At 41.2% G+C, this 22,113-nt stretch overlaps 1 protein-coding gene across 1 annotated transcript; it reads right to left on the bottom strand.

Annotated features, from left to right (window-relative positions):
- Positions 1-17,201: 17,201 nt before the first annotated feature.
- On the bottom strand, positions 17,202-19,432 carry LOC124935031 (neurofilament medium polypeptide-like). Its single transcript, XM_047475500.1, has 4 exons — positions 19,167-19,432; positions 18,225-19,050; positions 18,038-18,161; positions 17,202-17,959 (listed from the first exon to the last, which is right to left on the bottom strand). Exons 1-4 carry the CDS (start codon positions 19,430-19,432, stop codon positions 17,202-17,204), a joined length of 1,974 nt encoding a protein of 657 aa, XP_047331456.1.
- Positions 19,433-22,113: the final 2,681 nt, after the last annotated feature.

Genomic DNA, 22,113 nt, shown 5'->3' with positions numbered 1-22,113 from the left:
CAAGTGACCTCTTCATCATCACTGACGTTGGATGATGAATCATCTGAGTCGCTGTCGGCCCACTTGGCTTTGTTTTCAGCTGCCATAAGAGTCTTCAGCTCTTTCTTGTTCTTTTTCTCATCTTTCTTTTTCTCATTACGCTTCGGCTTGATGTTTCCTTCCTTGAAGTGTCTCTTCTTCATGAATTTGCAGATTTTCTTCATGAAAAGAGCCATGGCATTGCTACTAATCTACATAGCAGCAGCCTTCACAGTAGTGACAATAGATGGTTCCTCAACAGTCACCAATGCCTTTGTTATGATGGTGAATGTGGGGTGCTTCTCTTCATTTCTATAGTTCAACTCAAACTCATAGGCCTTTAGATCGGCCATCAAGTCAAAAAGCTCCATCTTATTGAGGTCTTTAGACTCCCTCATCGCCATCGTCTTAATATCCCACTCTCTGGGCAAAGCACGCATGACTTTGATCGCAACCTCTCTGTTGCTGTAAGTCTTGCCCATAGTGGATAGAGAAGTGATAACCTTACTGATCTCACATCGAACTCAGTCATCGTCTCTCCAGGACGCATCTTAAAGTTATCGAACTGTTGAGTGGCAACCATGAGTCTATTTTCTTTTGTTTGCTCGTTGCCCTCACACATTTTAATCAGCTTCTCCCAAATATCTTTGGCAGTGGGACATGTAATGATCTTGAATGCCATGTTGTCATCCAATGTCTTGTAGAGGATGTCTTTTGCTATGTTGTCGAGGTTGTTCATTCTTTTATCTTCACTGGTCGACTCAAATCTAGCCTTCTCAATCTTTATCGGACCGTCGGTAATGACAAACCACATGTCATCATCTATGGCAGCTAGATGAGCGTGGATTCTCGCCTTCAACACAACATAGTTTTCCTCTGAGAACATGGGAACATGGTTGATGACAGCCATAGACATGATTCATATTCTTTAGAAGCTTGAGAATAGAAAACGAGGCTCTGATACCAATTGATAGGATCGGCGGCACCAATACAGATGGGGGTCTGGCTATTGATGACGGCTTCGGATAAACCGTTTGATAGAAATTCTGTTAGGGATTAATATCTCTTTCTATTCTTCACAAACCTTTGCAAACACTTGAACGATTCAAGTGCAGAAACGTTTGCTTAGGTTTGAAGCTAAAAACCAAAGAAGGAGAAGATGACAGAACGTAAATAACACATCAGATTTTTTATGGATGTTCGGAGCAAACTCTCCTATGTCACCCCTTCTTCCAACCACCGGAAGGATTCACTATACTTTTCAATCAAATACAGTTAGCTGACTAGCTAATACTCTGTTGAACAGAACATCCTTTGTTCAACTTACAACACACTATTAATGACTATCAAATAGTCTAGTAACTTATCTCTCAACTTCACGTAGTGATTTACAAAATACACTTGAGAATAAAATATCTAGAGAGAGAGTAAGTTTATTCAAGAAATCAAGCTTCTGGAAATCTGTTGATTCAATGAGAGAGAAAGCTTCAGCTTGTCTTGTTTTCTACTACTCTTCATCTTCATCCTTAGGCAGCAATATATTCTTGAAAAACATCAACGGTCGAATCTTCCTTTTGGATACGTCGCAAGCATCCATTGGAAGGCCACCCATAGTACACAAGTACAGCAGACACTGTGCATATGGAACGTGGCCGTACCAAACTGGTAGTGCGCCGAATATTCCATCAGGGATGTACCTGCAAAACGGGTAATGTGAGGAAAATTCTATTACGTGGCATTCCTTGATTGGATGCATATAGCTGTTGTACTAATCTTCACTGGAAAGTGGAGCAGGAGTAGGGTTCAACTATAGCACGTGGGTAGGAGAAATGCTAGATTCAAGCGTACTGCTTGAAAAGAGAATTAGACGTATTTCAGTTAGATGGATTTGAGAAAATCAGTCTAATGAAATAAGTCAACTCCTTCTAATGAAAAACGTCTATTAGACCGTCTGGTCTAATATAATTAGACTTGCGTCTAATTTCAATAACCATTAGACGGGTACGTCTAACTCCACTGAGTTAGACTGACGCGTTTAATTCTGGTTCTATCTCAGACTAATCTGAAGAAGTTAGACTCACGTCAACTTTCACTAATTAGACAACCCGTCTAATTATTAAATAACCATTAGACCGATACGTCTAACTCCGATGAGTTAGACTGACACGTCTAATTCCGGTTCTACCTCAGACTTGTCTGAAGGAGTTAGACCCACGTCTAACTTTGATAGAAAAATTAAGTAGATTAATTTTGGAACCGGCCAGACAAACTAAACAGAAATTAAACTTCATGTGCAGGCACTGAACAAACCGGAACCGGAAATCGTGCATCAATAACCAGCTGCTATCATATCAAAGAAACCGGCTTCAAGTGATCAAGACAAATGATCACAGGAACCGGCCTCACTTTCTCAAGCAACCGGTTAGCCAAGATAGAAGAATACACTTCAACCGGATCATAATGCACAAAGACACAGAAACCGGAAAGTACAGATCAAAAGTCGGAAGATTCAAATCTCAAGAGTGACGTACTGTGACGGAGGAAACGTGTCTCGAAAAGATAAAAGAAGATCGGATCCGATCAGAAGCATGGGAGGAAAGCAATGATGCCTTGGTGATCCGATGCTGACGACCGGAAGCGGATGCTCAACACGTGTATCAATCTGAAAACCGGTTATGTCATCATCCGCTCAGAGTCACCTGCATGAACGCCAGGTGTTGAGGAAGTTGAAGCGTGCAAGCAACCTTCCTGCAGACAGGCGTGATAACGATCAACCAATCCGCAAGAGAGAGAAGAAAGTAGCCGTTAGCTATTTTCAGCTATAAAAGGAAGACGGATCGTCTTCATTAAATGCCAGTTCTACAAGTGACAGATTACGAAAAACAAAGTATCAAAGCATTAAATTCTAGAGAGATAAAGTCTTATATTCTAAAGTCGGTTTGCCTAAAACCGGAAATCCTTGTGTGTGATTATTGTGTTGTGTTGTATTACATCAAAGCGTGAGTTTGGTGTAACCGGCGAGTAGCGAAGTTGGGCTCGACCGGAAGTGTAAATTGTAACTCTAAAGAGTTAGTGGAGATCCTTCTCATAACTTGAGAAGAAGGGGTGACGTAGGAGGGTTTGCTCCGAACATCCATAAACAAATTCTGTGTCTTGCGTTCTTTCATTTCGCTTTCATTTCCCGCTATCTTACCGAAAACCGCAAACAAATCATACTTCCAAAACCGGTCACTCATTCTCATTAAACATCTTCCTCCTTAAACATCATCTAAAAGTCGCAAACGTTGCTTCAACCTGAAACAGACACTTCCGCCCTTGAACACCGGTTCAAGAGTCTGTGACAGGTTGTGCAGTGCTGAGAACGGTTTTAGTCTTTAACCGGACTATCACCAAGTTGTGTGTGTTGTTGTAAGCGGCCTCCCTTACTTAAAACCGGAAAATTACACCCCGGTCCTCCAAGGGCGTCCCCGATCCTAACAAGTGGTATCAGAGCGAGGTTCCCAGCACTCAAGCAACCAAAATGGTGGGAAGCATGACTCACAGCGACAAGCCGCCAATGCTAAACAGCGAAGCATTTAGCAGTTGGAAGAAGCAGATGTATCTACATCTGATAACACTAGATGATGAGATGAGCCGAGTCCTGAAAGAAGGACCGATCAAGATTAACAAGGAGGAAAGCCAGTGGACAAGTGAAGATCGGAGAAGAAGCAACCTGGACAACCATTGCATGAGGCACATCTACAAAGCTATAGACAACAACACTTTGAACAAAATATCAGAGTGCGAAAATGCAAAGGAAGCCTGGGAAACGATCATCCAGATCCACGAGGGAAACGAAAGAACCAAGGAAAATAAAATCTTGGTGGCTACGCAGAAGTATGAGAACATAAGGATGAAACCGGGAGAAAATATGAAAGAATTTAGCAACCGGTTCACCAGCGTAGTAAGCGAGCTTCAGACACTCGGAAAGAAGTATGACAACCGAGAAGTGATAATCAAAGCTCTAAGATCCTTGCCGAGCACGTGGGACATCAAGACCATGGTGATGAGGGAGTCAAGCAACCTTGGGCAGATGAAGTTGCATGATGTATTTGAGGACTTGAAAGCCTACGAGTTCGAGATCAACTCTCGGATTGAAGATGAAACATCTACATCAACCGCAACAAGAGCCTTAGTCACATCGGTGGAACCGGCGGCTCCAGTATCAACCGCACCGGCTCCAGTCAAAAACACCGATCAAATAACCGACGATGTGATGGCGATGCTAGCCCAGAAATTCGGAAAATTCATGAAGAAGAGCCAGCCACCATCTAACAATGATTTTAATTATAACTATGTAGATAAATCAAACAAAAGATGCTATAACTGTGATGGTTTTGGACATTTCAGGTCGGAATGCAGAAAACCTAGAAGAGATGATAGAAAACCGGAAGGAAACTATCAAGGGAATAATTATCAAAGCAACCGGTATCAGGGAAACAACTATCAGGGAAACAACTATCAGGGAAACAATTATCAAGGAAACAACTATCGGGGAAACAACAATAATCAACGAAACGACTACCGAAGAAATGATGATCAACGTGCTGATGAAGGAAAGGAGATCCAAAAGGCTCTCATTGCATCAGACGGTGGAAGTGAATGGGCATACTCCGACGATGAAAATAGTGAAGAGAAAGTAACATGCTTCATGGCAAACGACGAAGAGGTATTTGACTTCTCTTCTGATGAATTTACTAAGGAAGATCTAGTTTCTGCACTCAACCAAATGGTTGCTGAGTTCAGAAATATATCTGCGTATATACCAACACCTGTAGAAGCTAAAAGCGAACAAATAAATGATGAAAACGATGAAACATATAAAATTAAAACACATGAACCGGATGAATTATTCTCGGATGATGAGAAGACAGTTCAACCGGAAATGGAAACTGATGAGCGAGCAATGTATGTTACGGCTGCGTGGGAGAGATCACGTCAAGCAGTAAAACAAATGTGCAATTATAAACGACATCCGAAATGTAGATATGGTATCGGCTATGATCCAAGTAAACAAAACGAAACGAAACAATCTAACGGGATGAAACTAACGAAAAATAACCTTCCGTTTATAAAATTTGTCAAGAGTTCACAAACAGAAAATGAACTAAAACCGGAAGAAACGCTTAAGTACGTAGGTCCCAACGAATCTGAAAAATGGCTTCATCCTGAGAGAAAGAAAGCCAACCGGAAACCGAATAAAAATAATAAAAATCGATATCGAAGAAGTCCATCACCACATAAGGCATTCTTGAGCAACGGCCAAGAAGTTAAGCCAAACACTATCAAAACTGTAACCGGGAAAGTGATCCGACTTATTCAAGTCTGGATCCCAAAGGGACTAATCAACCATGGACCCAACTAAATGTGGGTACCAAAAAGTTGTAAATAATTGTTTGCTGCAGGTTAGGAGGAGCAACCGGTTGAAGAATTCTGAATGGTATTTGGACAGTGGATGCTCAAGGCACATGACCGGAAACAAGGAGCTACTGACCGACATCAAGTACGAAACCGGAGCATTCATCACATTCGGGGATAACTCAAAAGGTAAAACCGTGGGCAAGGGTAAGATTGTCCATGGTGAACTTTCCATAAATAATGTGCTATTGGTAGAAAAACTAAGTTTTAATTTATTAAGCATAAGCCAGATGTGTGATGTGGGATATAAAGTTGAATTTCATAAAAACTCATGCTTAGTCAAGAATCAAAATGATGAAATCTTGTTAACCGGTAATCGGATAGGAAACATTTACAAAGTAAACTGGAAAACAGATTTCGAAAAACCTGTGTGTATGATAGCCGGAAATGATCCAAACTGGCTTTGGCATAAACGGTTAAACCACTTGAATTTCAAAACGATTAATTTTATCTGTTCCAAGGAACTAGTTCATGGTTTTCCAAATGTTAAATTTTCAAAAGATAAAGTATGTGCTGCATGTCAAATGGGAAAACAAGTGAAATCATCTTTTAAAAGTAAAGGAAATTATCAATCTGAAAGATGTTTGGAACTGCTGCATATGGACTTGTTTGGTCCGGTTAGAGTAACAAGCTTAGGAGGCATGCATTACACTATGGTAGTTATTGACGATTACTCTAAATTTACTTGGGTTACTTTTCTAGTTTCTAAAAATCAAGCTGCTTCAAACTTGATTAAACTGATTCTGAGAATACAAAATGAAAAGTCTATTCGAGTAAACAAAATTAGAAGTGACAGAGGAACTGAATTCATTAATAGCAACTTAACCACTTTTCTTGATGATTCCGGTATTAGGCACGAGTTGTCTAGTGCCAGAACTCCTCAACAAAACGGCCTGGCTGAGAGAAGAAACCGAACTCTCAAGGAAGCCGCAAGGTCGATGATAGCCGATTCGGGTATAGCTCAAAAGTTTTGGGCTGAAGCTATCAACACTGCTTGTTATACACAAAACCGATCTCTTGTGACTAAACGATTTTCGAAAACTCCTTTTGAAATCTATTTTGATAAAATTCCAAATGTACGGTACTTTCGAATTTTCGGTAGTAAATGCTTTGTTCACAATAACGGCAAGAAGTACTTGACCGCTTTTGATGCTAAATCCGATGAGGGAATAATGTTGGGATATTCAGCTGTAAGTAAAGCATACCGAGTATATAATACTAGGACTTTAACAGTTGAAGAAACCGCACACGTTGTTTTCGATGAGTCGGTTGAGCGGAACACTGCATTACCCTTCGACCTTCACAACAGAATGGAAAATTTCAATATCTATTCTGATGATGAAGACGAGGTTCCGGTTTTTAGACGTTTTGTCAAGGACCAAGCGGTTGATGTTGAAATTCAACCTGATCAAGCTGCCTTACCGCAGAAAGTTGACACTTCAGTTTCTACTGAAGAAATCGGTCGGTCTGACTCTGTTCAACCTACCGATCTGTCTAACCTTGATCAGCCAGCCGAAAGCTTGGTAGACACGTCTCGGATTAACCTCAGAAGGAACAGAAATCATCCTCTTGAACTAGTAATAGGTAACATATCCTCACCCGTCCGAACTAGGCAACAAAATTTGGATCACTATGGAAACTCTGCTTTCATATCACAAATTGAGCCGAAAAAGGTGGATGAAGCACTGTCAGATCCAGATTGGATCTTGGCAATGCAAGAGGAATTAAACGAGTTTGAGAGAAATAAAGTCTGGTATCTAGTTCCTAGACCGAAAAATAAACCGGTTATAGGCACACGATGGGTATTCAGAAATAAACTCGATGAAAACGGTTTAGTTACGAGGAACAAAGCCCGGTTAGTGGCTCAAGGCTATAAACAGGAAGAAGGAATTGATTTTGAAGAATCATTCGCACCTGTAGCTAGACTTGAGGCTATTAGAATATTTTTAGCATATGCAGCTTTCAAAAAGTTTAAAGTTTATCAAATGGATGTAAAAAGCGCTTTTCTAAACGGTAAAGTAAATGAAGAGGTGTATGTCAATCAACCTCCAGGTTTCAAAAATTCAGAACATGAAAATCACGTTTACCGGCTGAATAAAGCCCTTTACGGATTGAAACAAGCACCAAGAGCTTGGTATGATACTTTGACTCAATTTCTTTTTGATCACAAATTTACAATCGGTTCAGTAGATAAAACTCTCTTTAAATTTGAAAGAAAGGAGCAAATTTTACTTGTTCAAATTTATGTTGATGACATCATATTTGGGTCAACCGATCCAAAGCTATGTGACAAATTTTCGAAAATGATGACTGATAGATTTCAAATGAGTATGATGGGGGAAATGAGCTTCTTTCTAGGACTTCAGGTTAAGCAAATGGAAGCCGGAATCTTTATCAGCCAACCGAAGTATACATCCGAATTGCTGAAGAGATTTGGGATGGATACTTGTGCCGAAGCGGCTACGCCAATGAGTCCTTCCGTGAAGCTGGACAAAGATGATGATGGTCAAGCGGTTGACATCACAGCATATCGAGGAATGATCGGTTCGCTGTTATATCTCACAGCTAGCCGACCTGACATTCTGTTTGCGGTTGGAGTATGCGGGAGGTTCCAGGCAAATCCAAAGCAATCTCATTATACGGCGGCTAAGAGAATATTAAAATATCTAAAGGGAACTCAAGAAGTGGGACTCTGGTATCCAAAAGACTCGAGCTTCAATCTAATAAGTTACTCCGATGCCGATTACGCGGGATGCAAAATCGACAGAAAGAGTACAAGTGGAACCTGTCAGTTTCTGGGTGACCGGTTAGTTACCTGGAGCAGCAAGAAGCAAACGTCCGTCGCAACGTCAACCGCAGAGGCAGAGTACTTAGCGGCTGGAAGCTGCTGTGCACAACTCCTCTGGATTCAACAGCAACTCAGGGACTTCGGAATAGAAGCAAAAGAGTCTCCTATCTTTTGTGACAACACCAGCGCCATAGCAATTACATACAATCCGGTGTTGCACTCAAGAACGAAGCATATCGACATTCGACATCATTTCATCCGGGAGCATGTTCAGGAGAAACACATCCGGCTGGAATATGTGTCAACCGAGCAACAAGTAGCGGACATCTTCACGAAACCGCTACAGGAAGCTAAGTTTTCACATTTTCGAAATATTCTGGGTCTTACTAATTTAAATCAATTGATATAATCATGATGCATGTAAAACCGGAATATGTGTTCAGGGAGAAGCTAAAAGCTTCTCAGTTTAATAGGCCATTAATAAACTCAAACATGCTAACCGGGAGGAAACCTCCGGTTATGCCCGACTACTTCATTATGTCAAATCAAATGTATGTTTACTTAGCGGCTGAAATAACCAGGTTGAAGTAGATAAGATAAATCCAAAATTGAACAATTGTTGATATCAATCAACTATTTTTTTCATAAAACGGAATTATCCTACTAAAACCGGTCATGGAAAACCGATTAGTACGCATGCACTCTGATCTGATGAAATGAACTTTTCCGGTTAACCTGAGATGACTAACCGAGTTTTCGTGCATGCTTTTGATAAATGAAACCTGTGATTAATTAAAAACAAGTTTCCCACAATCGAGATGACGACATGTGTCCATCATCAAGAGAGGGAAACTTACATCTTGTCAATAGATATCTTTCATCATTGCTATCTTAGTAATTATTAGATTTACCTTGGAAATAACCATTAGTTACTTCAACAAGTTAAGTCCATTTAATAGGCAATGACATCATCAAGCATGCTTAACTTCATTTAATACTGAGCCGAATCCACGGGCTATATAAACCATGCTTAATCCTTGTCAAAACATCACAAGTTTACTATTCACAAGAATCATCCTTGAGATAAAAACACCCTTTCTCTCTCACAAACAAACATGAACTCCAACCCTTTAGCCAAGAAGATCCTACTGGCAGATTTTGAATCAATCTATCAGTATGAGGACCATGAAGTCAAGGAGATGTTCTTAGCCATTGAAAGGAGCGGGCTAAGAAGTTTCCTTGAGAACAGGTTTATCATCGACTACCTTGTAGTCGAAGAACTGTTCGAAACCGTGAAAGAAGTGCATCGAGAAATACTCGTCGCACAGGTTTACGGCCAAAAGTTCCTCTTCAGCGAGACGGATTTCGCTGTCTATTGCGGTTTACCCAATGAAGGGGTAACCGACTTAACCTATTCATCGGTGACAATGGAAGAAATGTGTCGCCGGTTTTCTGGATCCAACATCCCGGTTAAGCCCTGGGGTGCTAAAAGTAAACTTTCTCACAAGTACCAGATTCTCTGCGAGATTCTGGGAAAATCTGTGTTATGCAGAGAGAAAAGTTATCAATACACTCAGAGGGTCTTCGAGATGATGATAGCTGTAACGGTTGGGACACCGGTCAACTGGTCCTGGATCATCTTCAGCAATCTGAAGAGGATGATTCTCTCCAACAAAACCGGATACGCTCCTCAGCTGAGCGGTTTCTACGCAAGTCTGGAGATCCATTCTGGAGCGTTCGTCACTTTGCATCCAAGGCATGTGCTCACCAAAGAACGAGTGCAGGAGATGATCGACCGATGGGAAGCGGTTAAGGCGAGAAGAATTGAAGCGGCTGAGGCTTCAACCGCTCAAACAGCTGAATCATCGAACGTCTAAACTTGTCTTTTCTTTTGTCTTTCTCTTCTTCTTACAAAACCGGTATTCTGTTGTACCACCGGTTTGTGTATTTTAATTAATGAAAAAGATTTCTCTTTCTTCCAAATCAAAATCTACAACATTAAATGCGCCGTATCAAAACAAATCATTCCCTTCTTGGAAACATAAATTCTCAGTATCAAAAGCATGCCTGAATTGATTTGACAATACATGCTCTTATTCTCTTGGGAAACCACAAAATTATTAATACCTAAGCATAAACGGATACAATTTTAAATCCTTGCATTAAATGCTATCATTCATTCCAGGCTATAAAAAGGGGTTCAATCTTCATCTTTCAAACCACGCCTTCAAGCATCCCTCTCTCTCTAAGAATACATAAGCTCAAGAACTTCCCTAAACCTTCCTCATTGTTCATCACCATGTCTGCTGAATTAAGAAATACTCTCATTGTCGATTTTGAGGATCTCAAGGAAAGTAATTTCTATGAAGGCATTTTTCAGCATGTCGTAGTTTCTGGGCTGAAAGGTTTTCTTAAGGGTTCGGACACCATTCTCGAAGAGGAGGTGTACGAATTCTTTAACAACGGTCACATTCTGGATGATGGTAGCATTCGCACCATCATTGATGGTCGGTTCCTCCAGTTCACTGAGGAGGAATTCGCCACATTCTTCCACCTTCCTACCGAAGGTTTTTCTGACTTTCCTACGCCATTTCTGCCGGCTAAGGAAGACTTCTTCCAGATCTTCTCCTCCTCCAACATTCCGATTAAGGACTGTGGGAAGAAAGAGGATATTGCTCCTCACTACCAAGTCTTGCACGACTTGGTTCAACGGTCTATCATAGGCCGAATGCCAAACCAAAACTACAGCCGGGAGGCATTCGACATCATGATAGCTATCATCCGTAAAACCGACATCAACTGGTCATCATATCTTTTCAATAAGCTGAAGCTGCTTATGACCGGTAAGAGGGGAAAGATCAGCTACGCCCCTCAGATCACCCGGTTTCTTATGTCCAAACGTCGCAACCTCGGAACCGGTGTTCCGGTTGGACCATCCAACACTCTCACCACGATCATGATGCAGAGGTGGATATCAAGGATTGAGGAACGATCACCTGAAAACACCTTTGTAAATTGGTATGTGAGGATGGTGGAAGGAGACTGGTTCACCGAGGATTAATCTCTCTGTCCTTCCATTTCTATTTTCCGGTTTCTGGTCATTTTGTTGTACGACCAGAACCGCTATTATGTCTTCTCTTTCCTATATTAATGAAATATTTTAAGTTGTTCGACTTTTCACTCTCATTATTTCATTCCGGTTTATCAAACTCATACTCAAACTCAAAGTTAACTTCACAAATTCCGGTTAACAAGATGTAACAGAAACCGGAATCTAAAGCAAAAATGAAAATCTGAAAAACATAACCGCCCATGGTTTTACCTTTCAAAATTTACCGCCCATCAAAATCAGCCTTTACCGCCCAAAGTTACGGCAGTAACTTTTGGAGGGAAAATTGGCGCCAAAAACTCCAAAGTGACGGTTCATCTTCAAAACTGCCTGGAACCGCCACCTATATAAACTCAAGACAGTTCATTCAACACATGCGCTTTCTCTCTCTAAAGATTTCCAGAACTTCAAAGATTCTCTCTCTCCGATCATCATCAATCTTCATCTTTTCCTCAAAAATCATCAATGGATCTAGGCAAAGCCCCGTTTCAATGGATGTTGCAGGTTGATTTTGAAGACATCGATCAGAACGCTGAAGACAAGAACAAAGCTGTTCTTCAACTCCTTCGAGATTCTGGGTTGGAGAAGTTCCTCTCTGGCCCGTTCACCCTCTATCCGGCGGCGGTGACGGAGTTCTTGGCGACGGCGACACTGTTGAAGAGAAAAATATCGGCTACCGTCAACGGGAAGGCGGTTCTTATAACTGAAGAAATTTTCGCGGAGGCTCTCGGTCTACCCAACACAGGCTCGGACTTGAAATTCGACTTAACCGACGCAGAATCAAATGCTGCCCGGTTGGTTGTATCCCTTTCAGGTCAGGACCTGGTGCTCCACAGCAGCCGGAGAATCAAGTTGAAACCGGAATACAGATGGTTAGTGACCGTCATCTCCAAATCGCTCCAAGGAAGGGGAGGTAACTTCGACAATCTTACAAAGTTTAAGCTAAGAATGTTGTTAGCCATCGTCCGCGGCGATAAGGTGGACTGGGGGTACGTGCTGTACGAAGAATTCTGTCAAGTGATAATCAAGAAAGAAGGCCGGGTGCAGGCCTATGCTATGCAAATCGTGAAGATTCTTGAGTTCCTGAATGTGGAACTAGGTGAAGGCGTACCGCTTCCGATATCCAACATCCTTGACTCTGAGTCAGTGGCAGAGAAACCGGAGAAGACGATCAAGCCGAAAACCGCAAAATCAAAGTCATCCAAGGGAGCCAGCTCATCGGTTCCGGTTGAAGAAGAAAAACGACAGAAGAAACCGTCCAGAAAAGCGGCTGAGGCAGAAGCTCAACCAGAACCAAAAAGAAGGAAGAAGGTATCAGCAAAGAAGAGCTCTAAGAAACCGGCGGACTCCGAGAGAACGCTTTCCTCGGACAATCCTCCTGAAAGAACCGCAGAGATATTCCAACCAATTCCCATCAATACCGTTGTTCCCACTCCTATTCCATCTAATTCTCCAAAGCAAACCGAATCTTCGGGGAGCGAGGAGAACAAGTCAAATCCAATGGAGGAAGCAGAGAGAAATGTTGATTCTGCAACCTCCAAGTCCCCAAGCAAGCAAGCCGATGAAGTATTAGCCGAAGTGGGCTTGAATACTTCTGAAGCTATTCAGAATGTGGTCCAAGAGATCACTAAAGAAACCGAAGAAGACGACGTCTCCAGTCGTCGGAACCCAGAAAATCAGGCTGAAGTACCTGATCAAACAGAAATCCAACCGGTCGATGAGACGACCAAGTCAACTGAAGAAGCACCTCCGGCTCAGGAGGAAAACATTGAAGAAAGGGAACCTTCCGGTTCCGCAGGAGGCAGAACAGTTCCAGAAGGCCCTTCTCAGACAGATAAAGGCAAGGGCATCTTGATTGAAGAAACTGAAACCGGAACAGGCGCATTGCAGGTCGACCCCCAGACTGAAGCTACAACCGGAGAAGAATACCCGTATACGTTAGAGCAAGAAAATGAGTTGTTCGATGAATTTATTCAAGATATGAATAAGGGTGCAAGTGAAGCGTTGGCTCCATATATTCGGTGGGTGAGGCTCCGAAGTGAGACCAAATTATCCGACATGCTTCCAGGTTTCAGAGGAAACAAGCAATGGGACGCACTCATCCAGTTAGAAGAACAGGCACTCGAGTTAGCCAACACCCAACTAATTCAACCGGCAATGAGCAAAGCTCCAGTAATTCTTGAGAACGTGCGGTTACAGGCTGTTGAGAATGCATTTCAAGAAATCCAAGGAAAAGAGCTGGAACCGATTGAAATGAAGATGGCGGAGCGATTTATTGGAGTACGAGAACGGCTTGTGCAAAGCTATGAACGCCTTGATAACAAATGGTGGGATACCTGCAAACGTCAATTCAATAATCCTGAGCAATATCAAAGTAGACCTTTCTTTCTTAATGGGGAAACATCCGGCACATCTGAAAATCCGGAACCAGAAACCGCTCAACACATCAAAGCTCTGGACATCGATCACATTAAGCAAGCAGTGTCAGAAACCGTTAATTCATGCCTGGGGAACTTCAAGGCGGTAACCGAAGAAAGAATCTCCGCGGCCGAAGATAAAATGGTAAACTCTATGCAAGCTATGATGGATACAACAATGCAAACAACGGTCCAAGCCATGATCTCCAAGTCTGTCGAAACCGCAACCGCTCCACTTCTGGATATGCTGCAAGCAATGGCAATCCAGATCGGTGAAATGTCCAAAGTTCAAGTCGGATCAACACAAACTCAAATCGAAAAAGACGCTGAAACCGCTCGGAAGTTGCAAGAAGAAGAGATTGAAAGAGAACGGGTTCAGAAGGAACTTGAAGACAAGGATCATGAGTTGGCCCAACAATGCAATGAAGAGGAGCAGGCAAACGCTCAGGAATCGGTACAGGGTCAATCATCTCATTCCATGAGTACTCGGAACAAGAAGAAACGAAGCGCGGTTAAAGAAGTGTTAAGAAGGGCAGAATTGAAGACAGCCGAACCGGTTGGACTGAATGCGGAACCGCTGGATGAAGAAGAAGAAGAAGACTCGGAGGAACTCAACAGACGGAAAAGAAGGTCAACCGGAGAATCCACCGCAAATCCAAGCTGCAGACCTTTGACTGTCCAACCTCGTCCACCGCCAAAACCAGCCTGTGCCAACTTCAATCTTAGGAAAAAGGTCCCCGGCCATACAAGTGTGTGGGCAGGTGTGGTGATAGATGCTGACAGACGTGCTAGAGAGCAAAGAGCAAGAACAGAAGAAGCAAGGAAACGTCTGGACAAAGTGCTTGAAAAAGAGCAAGACAAGGGGGGATCATCCAAGTCTTAAACTCTATTTTTATTATTACTTTGAACAATTATGTTTTTGATGTGTTTCGGAACTTGGTTTCTTTTGCTAACTTCTATATTTTTCAAACATACTTTTTATGTTTCCCAAAACATACATGTTCACCGACCTCTTGTATTTTTCAAAACATACACTGTTCAAAAATCAAACACATGTTTTTCAAACACATTTCTCTCAAACAAAATCTTTAAAACCGGCCATACATTACAAGTTTTGAATATTTATTCTAAATAATCAAAAAGGGAGAAATTGATAGAAAAATTAAGTAAGTTAATTTTCTTAAAACCGGCCACACATTACAATTTTTGAATATTTATTCTAAATAATCAAAAAGGGAGAAATTGATAGAAAAATTAAGTAGATTAATTTTGGAACCGGCCAGACAAACTAAACAGAAATTAAACTTCATGTGCAGGCACTGAACAAACCGGAACCGGAAATCGTGCATCAATAACCAGCTGCTATCATATCAAAGAAACCGGCTTCAAGTGATCAAGACAAATGATCACAGGAACCGGCCTCACTTTCTCAAGCAACCGGTTAGCCAAGATAGAAGAATACACTTCAACCGGATCATAATGCACAAAGACACAGAAACTGGAAAGTACAGATCAAAAGTCGGAAGATTCAAATCTCAAGAGTGACGTACTGTGACGGAGGAAACGTGTCTCGAAAAGATAAAAGAAGATCGGATCCGATCAGAAGCATGGGAGGAAAGCAATGATGCCTTGGTGATCCGATGCTGACGACCGGAAGCGGATGCTCAACACGTGTATCAATCTGAAAACCGGTTATGTCATCATCCGCTCAGAGTCACCTGCATGAACGCCAGGTGTTGAGGAAGTTGAAGCGTGCAAGCAACCTTCCTGCAGACAGGCGTGATAACGATCAACCAATCCGCAAGAGAGAGAAGAAAGTAGCCGTTAGCTATTTTCAGCTATAAAAGGAAGACGGATCGTCTTCATTAAATGCCAGTTCTACAAGTGACAGATTACGAAAAACAAAGTATCAAAGCATTAAATTCTAGAGAGATAAAGTCTTATATTCTAAAGTCGGTTTGCCTAAAACCGGAAATCCTTGTGTGTGATTATTGTGTTGTGTTGTATTACATCAAAGCGTGAGTTTGGTGTAACCGGCGAGTAGCGAAGTTGGGCTCGACCGGAAGTGTAAATTGTAACTCTAAAGAGTTAGTGGAGATCCTTCTCATAACTTGAGAAGAAGGGGTGACGTAGGAGGGTTTGCTCCGAACATCCATAAACAAATTCTGTGTCTTGCGTTCTTTCATTTCGCTTTCATTTCCCGCTATCTTACCGAAAACCGCAAACAAATCATACTTCCAAAACCGGTCACTCATTCTCATTAAACATCTTCCTCCTTAAACATCATCTAAAAGTCGCAAACGTTGCTTCAACCTGAAACAGACACTTCCGCCCTTGAACACCGGTTCAAGAGTCTGTGACAGGTTGTGCAGTGCTGAGAACGGTTTTAGTCTTTAACCGGACTATCACCAAGTTGTGTGTGTTGTTGTAAGCGGCCTCCCTTACTTAAAACCGGAAAATTACACCCCGGTCCTCCAAGGGCGTCCCCGATCCTAACAAACTTTCACTAATTAGACAACTAGTATAATTATTTAATAACCATTAGACCGACACGTCTAACTCCATTAGACTCACGTCTAATTCCGTGTTGACTTTGCTCGCGTACGTTGACTTTCAGCTGTGCCTGCAAATTAACAAAACTCTAATAATTAATTCTGCACCTGGTGAGATTCAAACCCAGGTCACCTGTATGACAGGCGGGCATGCTTTCCACTACACCACTTAAGATGTTGATATTTAAATATATATTTATATATTTGATATGACTAACGATTATTGAACTTAGTTTTATCCAAAAACTATTTCATCAATCATCAAATCAAAATTGTTAAGTTATTTTTAAATCAATTAAAAATTTCAACCCAACAGTTTTTCCCTTTTTGATTATTTAAATTAAATTATCAAAACCTGTTGAGTTCATTAAAAATTTCAACCCAACAATTTAAGTTAAATATATTCAAAACCCTGCAATTCTTGGTTGGTTTAAAGAACTTATATTAATTGACCGGTTTAAAAAGTGGTTTGATTTGAAGAGAAAAATTTAAAAAATTTTGTATGGAAACTTTGTATGGAAAATTTTTTATGTTTATATAGCAATTTCTCCTTTTTTGATTATTTAAGTTAAATATTCAAAACCCTGCAATTTGAAATTGAAACCGAATAATATAAATTTCCAAAATATTCATAAGTTCCTAAAAATATTCATAATTTCCTAAAGTAGTAGTATTCATAAATAATAGAGTAAGCATAAAGGTAAAGATAGTAGTTAGTGTCTCCCTTCATCCTCTTGGTTGACCAAGTTGGTGAAGTAGCGTGTTGCGAAGCCCCTTCCCGGTGTAATAGAATCGATATTTGATTGAGAGCTTCTTGCCGGTTAACCAGGAAAGTCGGGTGACCGTGAAGGTCTTTTCGGTTAAACAGGAATATGAAAAGCTGGATTTCTTTGACTCTGAACAACATTGTCAACCGAATCTCTGCGGGTTCCTTGGTCTGATCGAGCACTTGAAGGAATAGATTGAATTGGTACTGCTGGGATCGGTTGAATGGTAACACTGGATTTGCGTTTTTTTTGATTCAATGGTTCATCATCCTCCTCTTCTTCTTTTTCCTCACGATTCAAGTTTGCTGAGCCAGCGGCGGGATTTACAATCGGTGGATCAGTTCGAGCTGCTATTGTCGACTCTTGGGCACTCTTTCTTTTATTTGTTTGTGCCCTTGTCTTTTTGGCAACCGAAGAAGGAGATTTCTGTCTTTCTTCATCGATTTGCTCTTGCATAAGTTCATGTTGAAATTTCCGAGCCGCCTGCTCGTTATCCCGCTCAGCCGCCTTGGCTTTTTCATCTTCATCGGCTTGAAACAACCAGACAGTCTCTTCATCCGCTCTTATTCTTTCTTCATTGGCAACCTCCTGGTTCTTTATCAGCTCATACATCTGTGAAGATATAATTTGCACCGATGAGAGAGTCTGAGAGGTTACCTCTTCAACGTGTGCAAGCTTAGAGTCGGTGTAGGAAGCCCAATCTTTGAAGATTTCATTCACTTTAGCTTCTATGGATGCCTGCCAAGGAGCCATGAAGTTTTGGATCATTTCCTCCATGATAGATCTCATGCGTTCTTCCGAAATTGGAACCCCCGAGTCGACCATTTGATGTTGCACCAGAGGCAAAGAATCTGCGCAAAGAGATATTTGTGTTCCAGTTAGTTTATGAAAACTTTCTTCTCTTGACTTACTTCGGTCAAAAGACTTACCCGAAGAAGACTTGGCCGATTTATTGGTGGACCGAGAAGTAGTTACCCCATCTTGGTTTTCTTCTTTATCTTCTGGAGATTTGATCGGAGATTCCGGTTGAGCAGGTTGAGATGGAGCCCCTTCCTATTTAGAAGATTGGCCGACCTCATAACACGATTTCTCAGGTTGTTTTTCTTTTTGGTGAACATCTTCTTCTTCAACCGGAGTGGATTTAGGCGGTTCTTCATCTATTCCGGTCGTTTCTTCATATATAGATATTTCAGCGATTAAATTTTCTTTAATTGTTTTCAAGGTTTTGAGCACGATCTTATTCACGTCGGCTACTTCACCTTGAATAACATCATCTTCTCCTTTATCAATAACTAATAACAATACCCTCAATATGGAATTTGCCTCAACCAAGTTCGTTCTTGTCATAGCGACCAATATGGATGAGGTTTTAGCAAGATCGAGCACGTATTCTTCCAGTGATACTAAAGTCGACCACTTACTCTCTTCAAGGCATTCTGGGAGCATGTCTTTAAAATTGACTTTCAACCTTGCTTTTGCCCATTTATAATAAGAATCGGATAGGGCATATGCTCTCTCTTCAACCGTTTTGAGAACATTATTGACAATCTTTTCTGCTTCAGCATCGGCCATGCGAGAATCCAGTGTTTCAACAGAATCCGGAATTGTTGTATCGGCCGCTTTTTCTTGTGATCCTGTTGGAGCGGTTGGAATGGTTTCTTCATTAATTATACAAGTTGAATCTTTCCTGGTATGACCGCCTTCATGCACCGGAGGCTGCTCGACTATAATGTTTTCTTCTTCATTGCGTTCAGCCGACTTATCGGCTTCATTGATAGAACCTACCTGGTCAGTTTCAGTATTCTGACCGGTCTTAACAAGTTTACTAGTCACATCGGTTTCATCCACACGATTGACTTCCTCCACAATGTCGTCAATGATTTCGGAAACTCTCGATTGAGCCTCTAAAACCTCAGTCTCAACCGATTTTCTAACAAGATCCCTAGGAACAAGAATAGCAGTAGAGATAGGGATATTTACCTAAGGGATGGAAGTTTCCTTGGATCTGGATTGGTTGGTCACGCTGGCCGTAGACTCGGCAAGAGTCTGAGGAATGACCGGTGTGGGAATAAAATCGTCTTGATTCTGAAAATTGATAGGGAAGGCCGGACAATTTTCCGGTCCGAAAGGCATGGGAGCAGTATTCGTTTCCTCACTGTTGGTTTCTTCATAACCGATTTTATAGGCACCGGTCGTTTTCCCTTCTTGATTTTCTCTTTTGTTTCTTTCACAGTTGTTTTCTTAGCCTTAGGTTCCTTAACCTTCGTCACTTTAGCCTTACCAGCTCTAACAAGGCTTTTCCCGATATTGACCAAATTTAACATTTTTCTTTTAGGTAGAAGAATACCTGGACCGGTTGGTATGTTGAGATGAAGCACAACCTTTCTGATCTACATAGCGTAGCCCAAAGACCAATTGGTCTTGGGAGATATCATCTCGCATAGGATTTCAAAGAGGATGCCCGCCCAGTTAATCCGGTCACCTAGAAAAATGCCGACCATCATCTCGAACTTTGATCGCGTGATACTATCGAAGTTACCTTCCCTTGCCTGGAGTGATTTTGAAACAATATCGCACAGAAGACGATATTCAAACTGCAGATAACTTTTCTTATCGGTGAGATCCACCGGTTCACTAGTGTTAGAGATCCTCATCTAAATGTCTACGGTTGCTTCTTCTGATAGATCGGTCGAAAAGTTGCGCCCCTCTGCCCGAAAACAAAGAGCCTCGGCAAAGACCTCTTTCGATAGTTCAATCTTTTTGCCGCCCACCACCGAATGAATAACTTTCTTCTTGATTTTGGCGTTCTCGAAGAACTCCAGAACTGCGGTTTGGTAGACGACGAGAGGACCGTCAAGAAAGAATTTAAGCCCCGATTCTTTGACAGAATCCAACCTTTTGAACATCTGCCGATCCATTGTTATTGATCTCTTCAAAATTAACCTGATCAATGTGAACAAAAAGTGCGTTATCTCGTCCCACGATGAATCTAGAAAACTGAGAGGTGTTGCTAGAGAGAATGCAACTTCAGAGAGGTTTTAAGAAAGATGTGAAAATGTGAATAAAATAATGTACACAATCCTTTATATGATGAGTGTGACAGTTGAGTCATCGAACCATCACACCATCGTACGGTTTTCATGAAAAGGTGCCAAGTTCTCCCTCCAAAAGTAATGGTGGTAGAGAAAGGGCGGTAAATTTTTGGCGGTAACTTTAGGCGGTAACATTTGGAGGTAGTTTTAGGCGGTAAGTAACATTGGTGTAAAATGTTTTGCAGCGGTATAAAAACCATCTAAAATAAAAATATTGATAATCATAGATCGATTAGATTTGAAAATACAACAACCGGTACAGAAAGTTAGCCGGTTTGTTCATGAAATACAAATACATAAAAATAATTTCAATGCCTAGCCTCTACCCTCATAATCCATTTTTCAATCGATTCCTTGGTGAGGATATTCACCGGGGTCATTGTAGATCCCGGTCCGAGATTATGATTGAGACTTCGAAGTAGTCGGCTAAGTTGAGTCGTGTAGCCGTACCTCCTTCAAGAAGACAAAATCATCATCTTCAAGTTGTTGAAGATGATAGAAGCCCAATTGATGGGGGTGCCGCAGACGGTTGAGATAATCATCTCATAGACCTTCTTAGTGTTGAATTGGTTAGGTATTTGACCCAGGACGGATCTTTGGATGATGTCGTGAAGAATTTGGACGTGGGGAGCGAGGTTGGATTTGAGTCCGTGGTTGTTGACCGGACTCAAAGAGTTGGAGAAGAAGTATGGAAATTCCTCATTTGCATTGGTGAGAGGAGAGGGTAAATCCGAAAAACCTTCGGATGGTAGATTGAAGAACCGAGAGAAGGATTCTTCGGTGATCTGGAAGAAGAAGTTCCCTCTTACAATGGAGACGATTGTTCCATCCACCACGACAGCGTGAGTGAAGAAGTCAGTAACATCCCTTTCTAGAAGAAAATTAGAACCTTCTAGAAATTTTCTGAAGCCGATTGCTCGAGAGATTTAATAACAACTTTCCTTATTTCGTTGTCGGTAGAAGACAAGACCGAATCAAAGTTGACAACTAGGGATGTTCGAATAGCTGATTGAGACATGATGAAGGTATGAAGTAGAAGGGAGATATGAGTTTAAAGAGATACTCAAAGCAAGCATGTTGTGGTTTGGATGAAGGGAAGTTGCTATTTAAATAGGAGATCGGTTTCAAGAAGCATTTAAGATTTTCATTAAATGGGGAATCTGTCTGTTATGAAGTGTCATGTCTGATTTCCCAAAAAGGTTACTTTTTGAGAATTGGGAATGAGTTACTTTTTCAGAAGGATATCTTGGGAAGGTGCAAGGAGGGCTGACACAGTAACAGGTCAAATTTTAAAAGGCATGCTTGGGAATATTTTGAAAATGACCGAATTTTGAAATGACCAATTTTGGTAGGAGAAGCGGTAGCTTTTCCATAAGAATATGCCCGATTGACAAGTAAGATAACTGTAGTAGATTCATTAAATATAAGCCGATATTTCATTAAAATTATAATACATTACCGAGTAACCGATATGAGATACAAAATAATCGATTTACTTTAAAAATAAAAAAAATTGATTCTAGGATTAGTTATTTGAGGGTCCAATAGCTGGGTTTCTTCTGATTCTTGCTTTGTTTACCCGGTTGATAAATGCGTGGATTCTTTCCTTTGTTAAGTCATGGTTGGGATAGAGAGTGGCTCCTCGATTGAGGAAGATATCGATGTCGAAGAATAGACTACACAACTGGGGAGCGTATCCGATCACTCTTCCGTTTGAAGAGATCATCTTCTTCAGATGATTAAAGATGATTCTACACCAATTTACTGGAGTGTGTTCTGTTATAGAAACCATCATCTTGAAGATCTTTTGGGAATATGTTTGAGTGTTTTCCTTGGCAAGAATACTCTTACCAATGATCTCACTCAAAATCTGGAATTCACATTGAAGAGAACTTTTGGCACCATAGGTGTCG

The sequence above is a fragment of the Impatiens glandulifera genome, chromosome 4 (assembly GCF_907164915.1).
Source record: "Impatiens glandulifera chromosome 4, dImpGla2.1, whole genome shotgun sequence".
NCBI classification, from domain to species: Eukaryota; Viridiplantae; Streptophyta; class Magnoliopsida; order Ericales; family Balsaminaceae; genus Impatiens; species Impatiens glandulifera.
The sequence above is the reverse complement of the archived record's forward strand: the minus strand, read 5'-3'. Positions and strand labels throughout refer to the sequence as shown.

Excerpts from the sequence above, each read along its gene's own strand:
- LOC124935031 (XM_047475500.1), bottom strand. The coding sequence starts at position 19,432 with ATGTTAAATTTGGTCAATATCGGGAAAAGCCTTGTTAGAGCTGGTAAG. Across the intron at positions 19,051-19,166 it reads ACGATTTTATTCCCACACCG|GGATCTTGTTAGAAAATCGG; the intron begins GTCATTCCTCAG and ends TCTTGTTCCTAG. Across the intron at positions 17,960-18,037 it reads ATCGGCCAAGTCTTCTTCGG|ATTCTTTGCCTCTGGTGCAA; the intron begins GTAAGTCTTTTG and ends CTCTTTGCGCAG.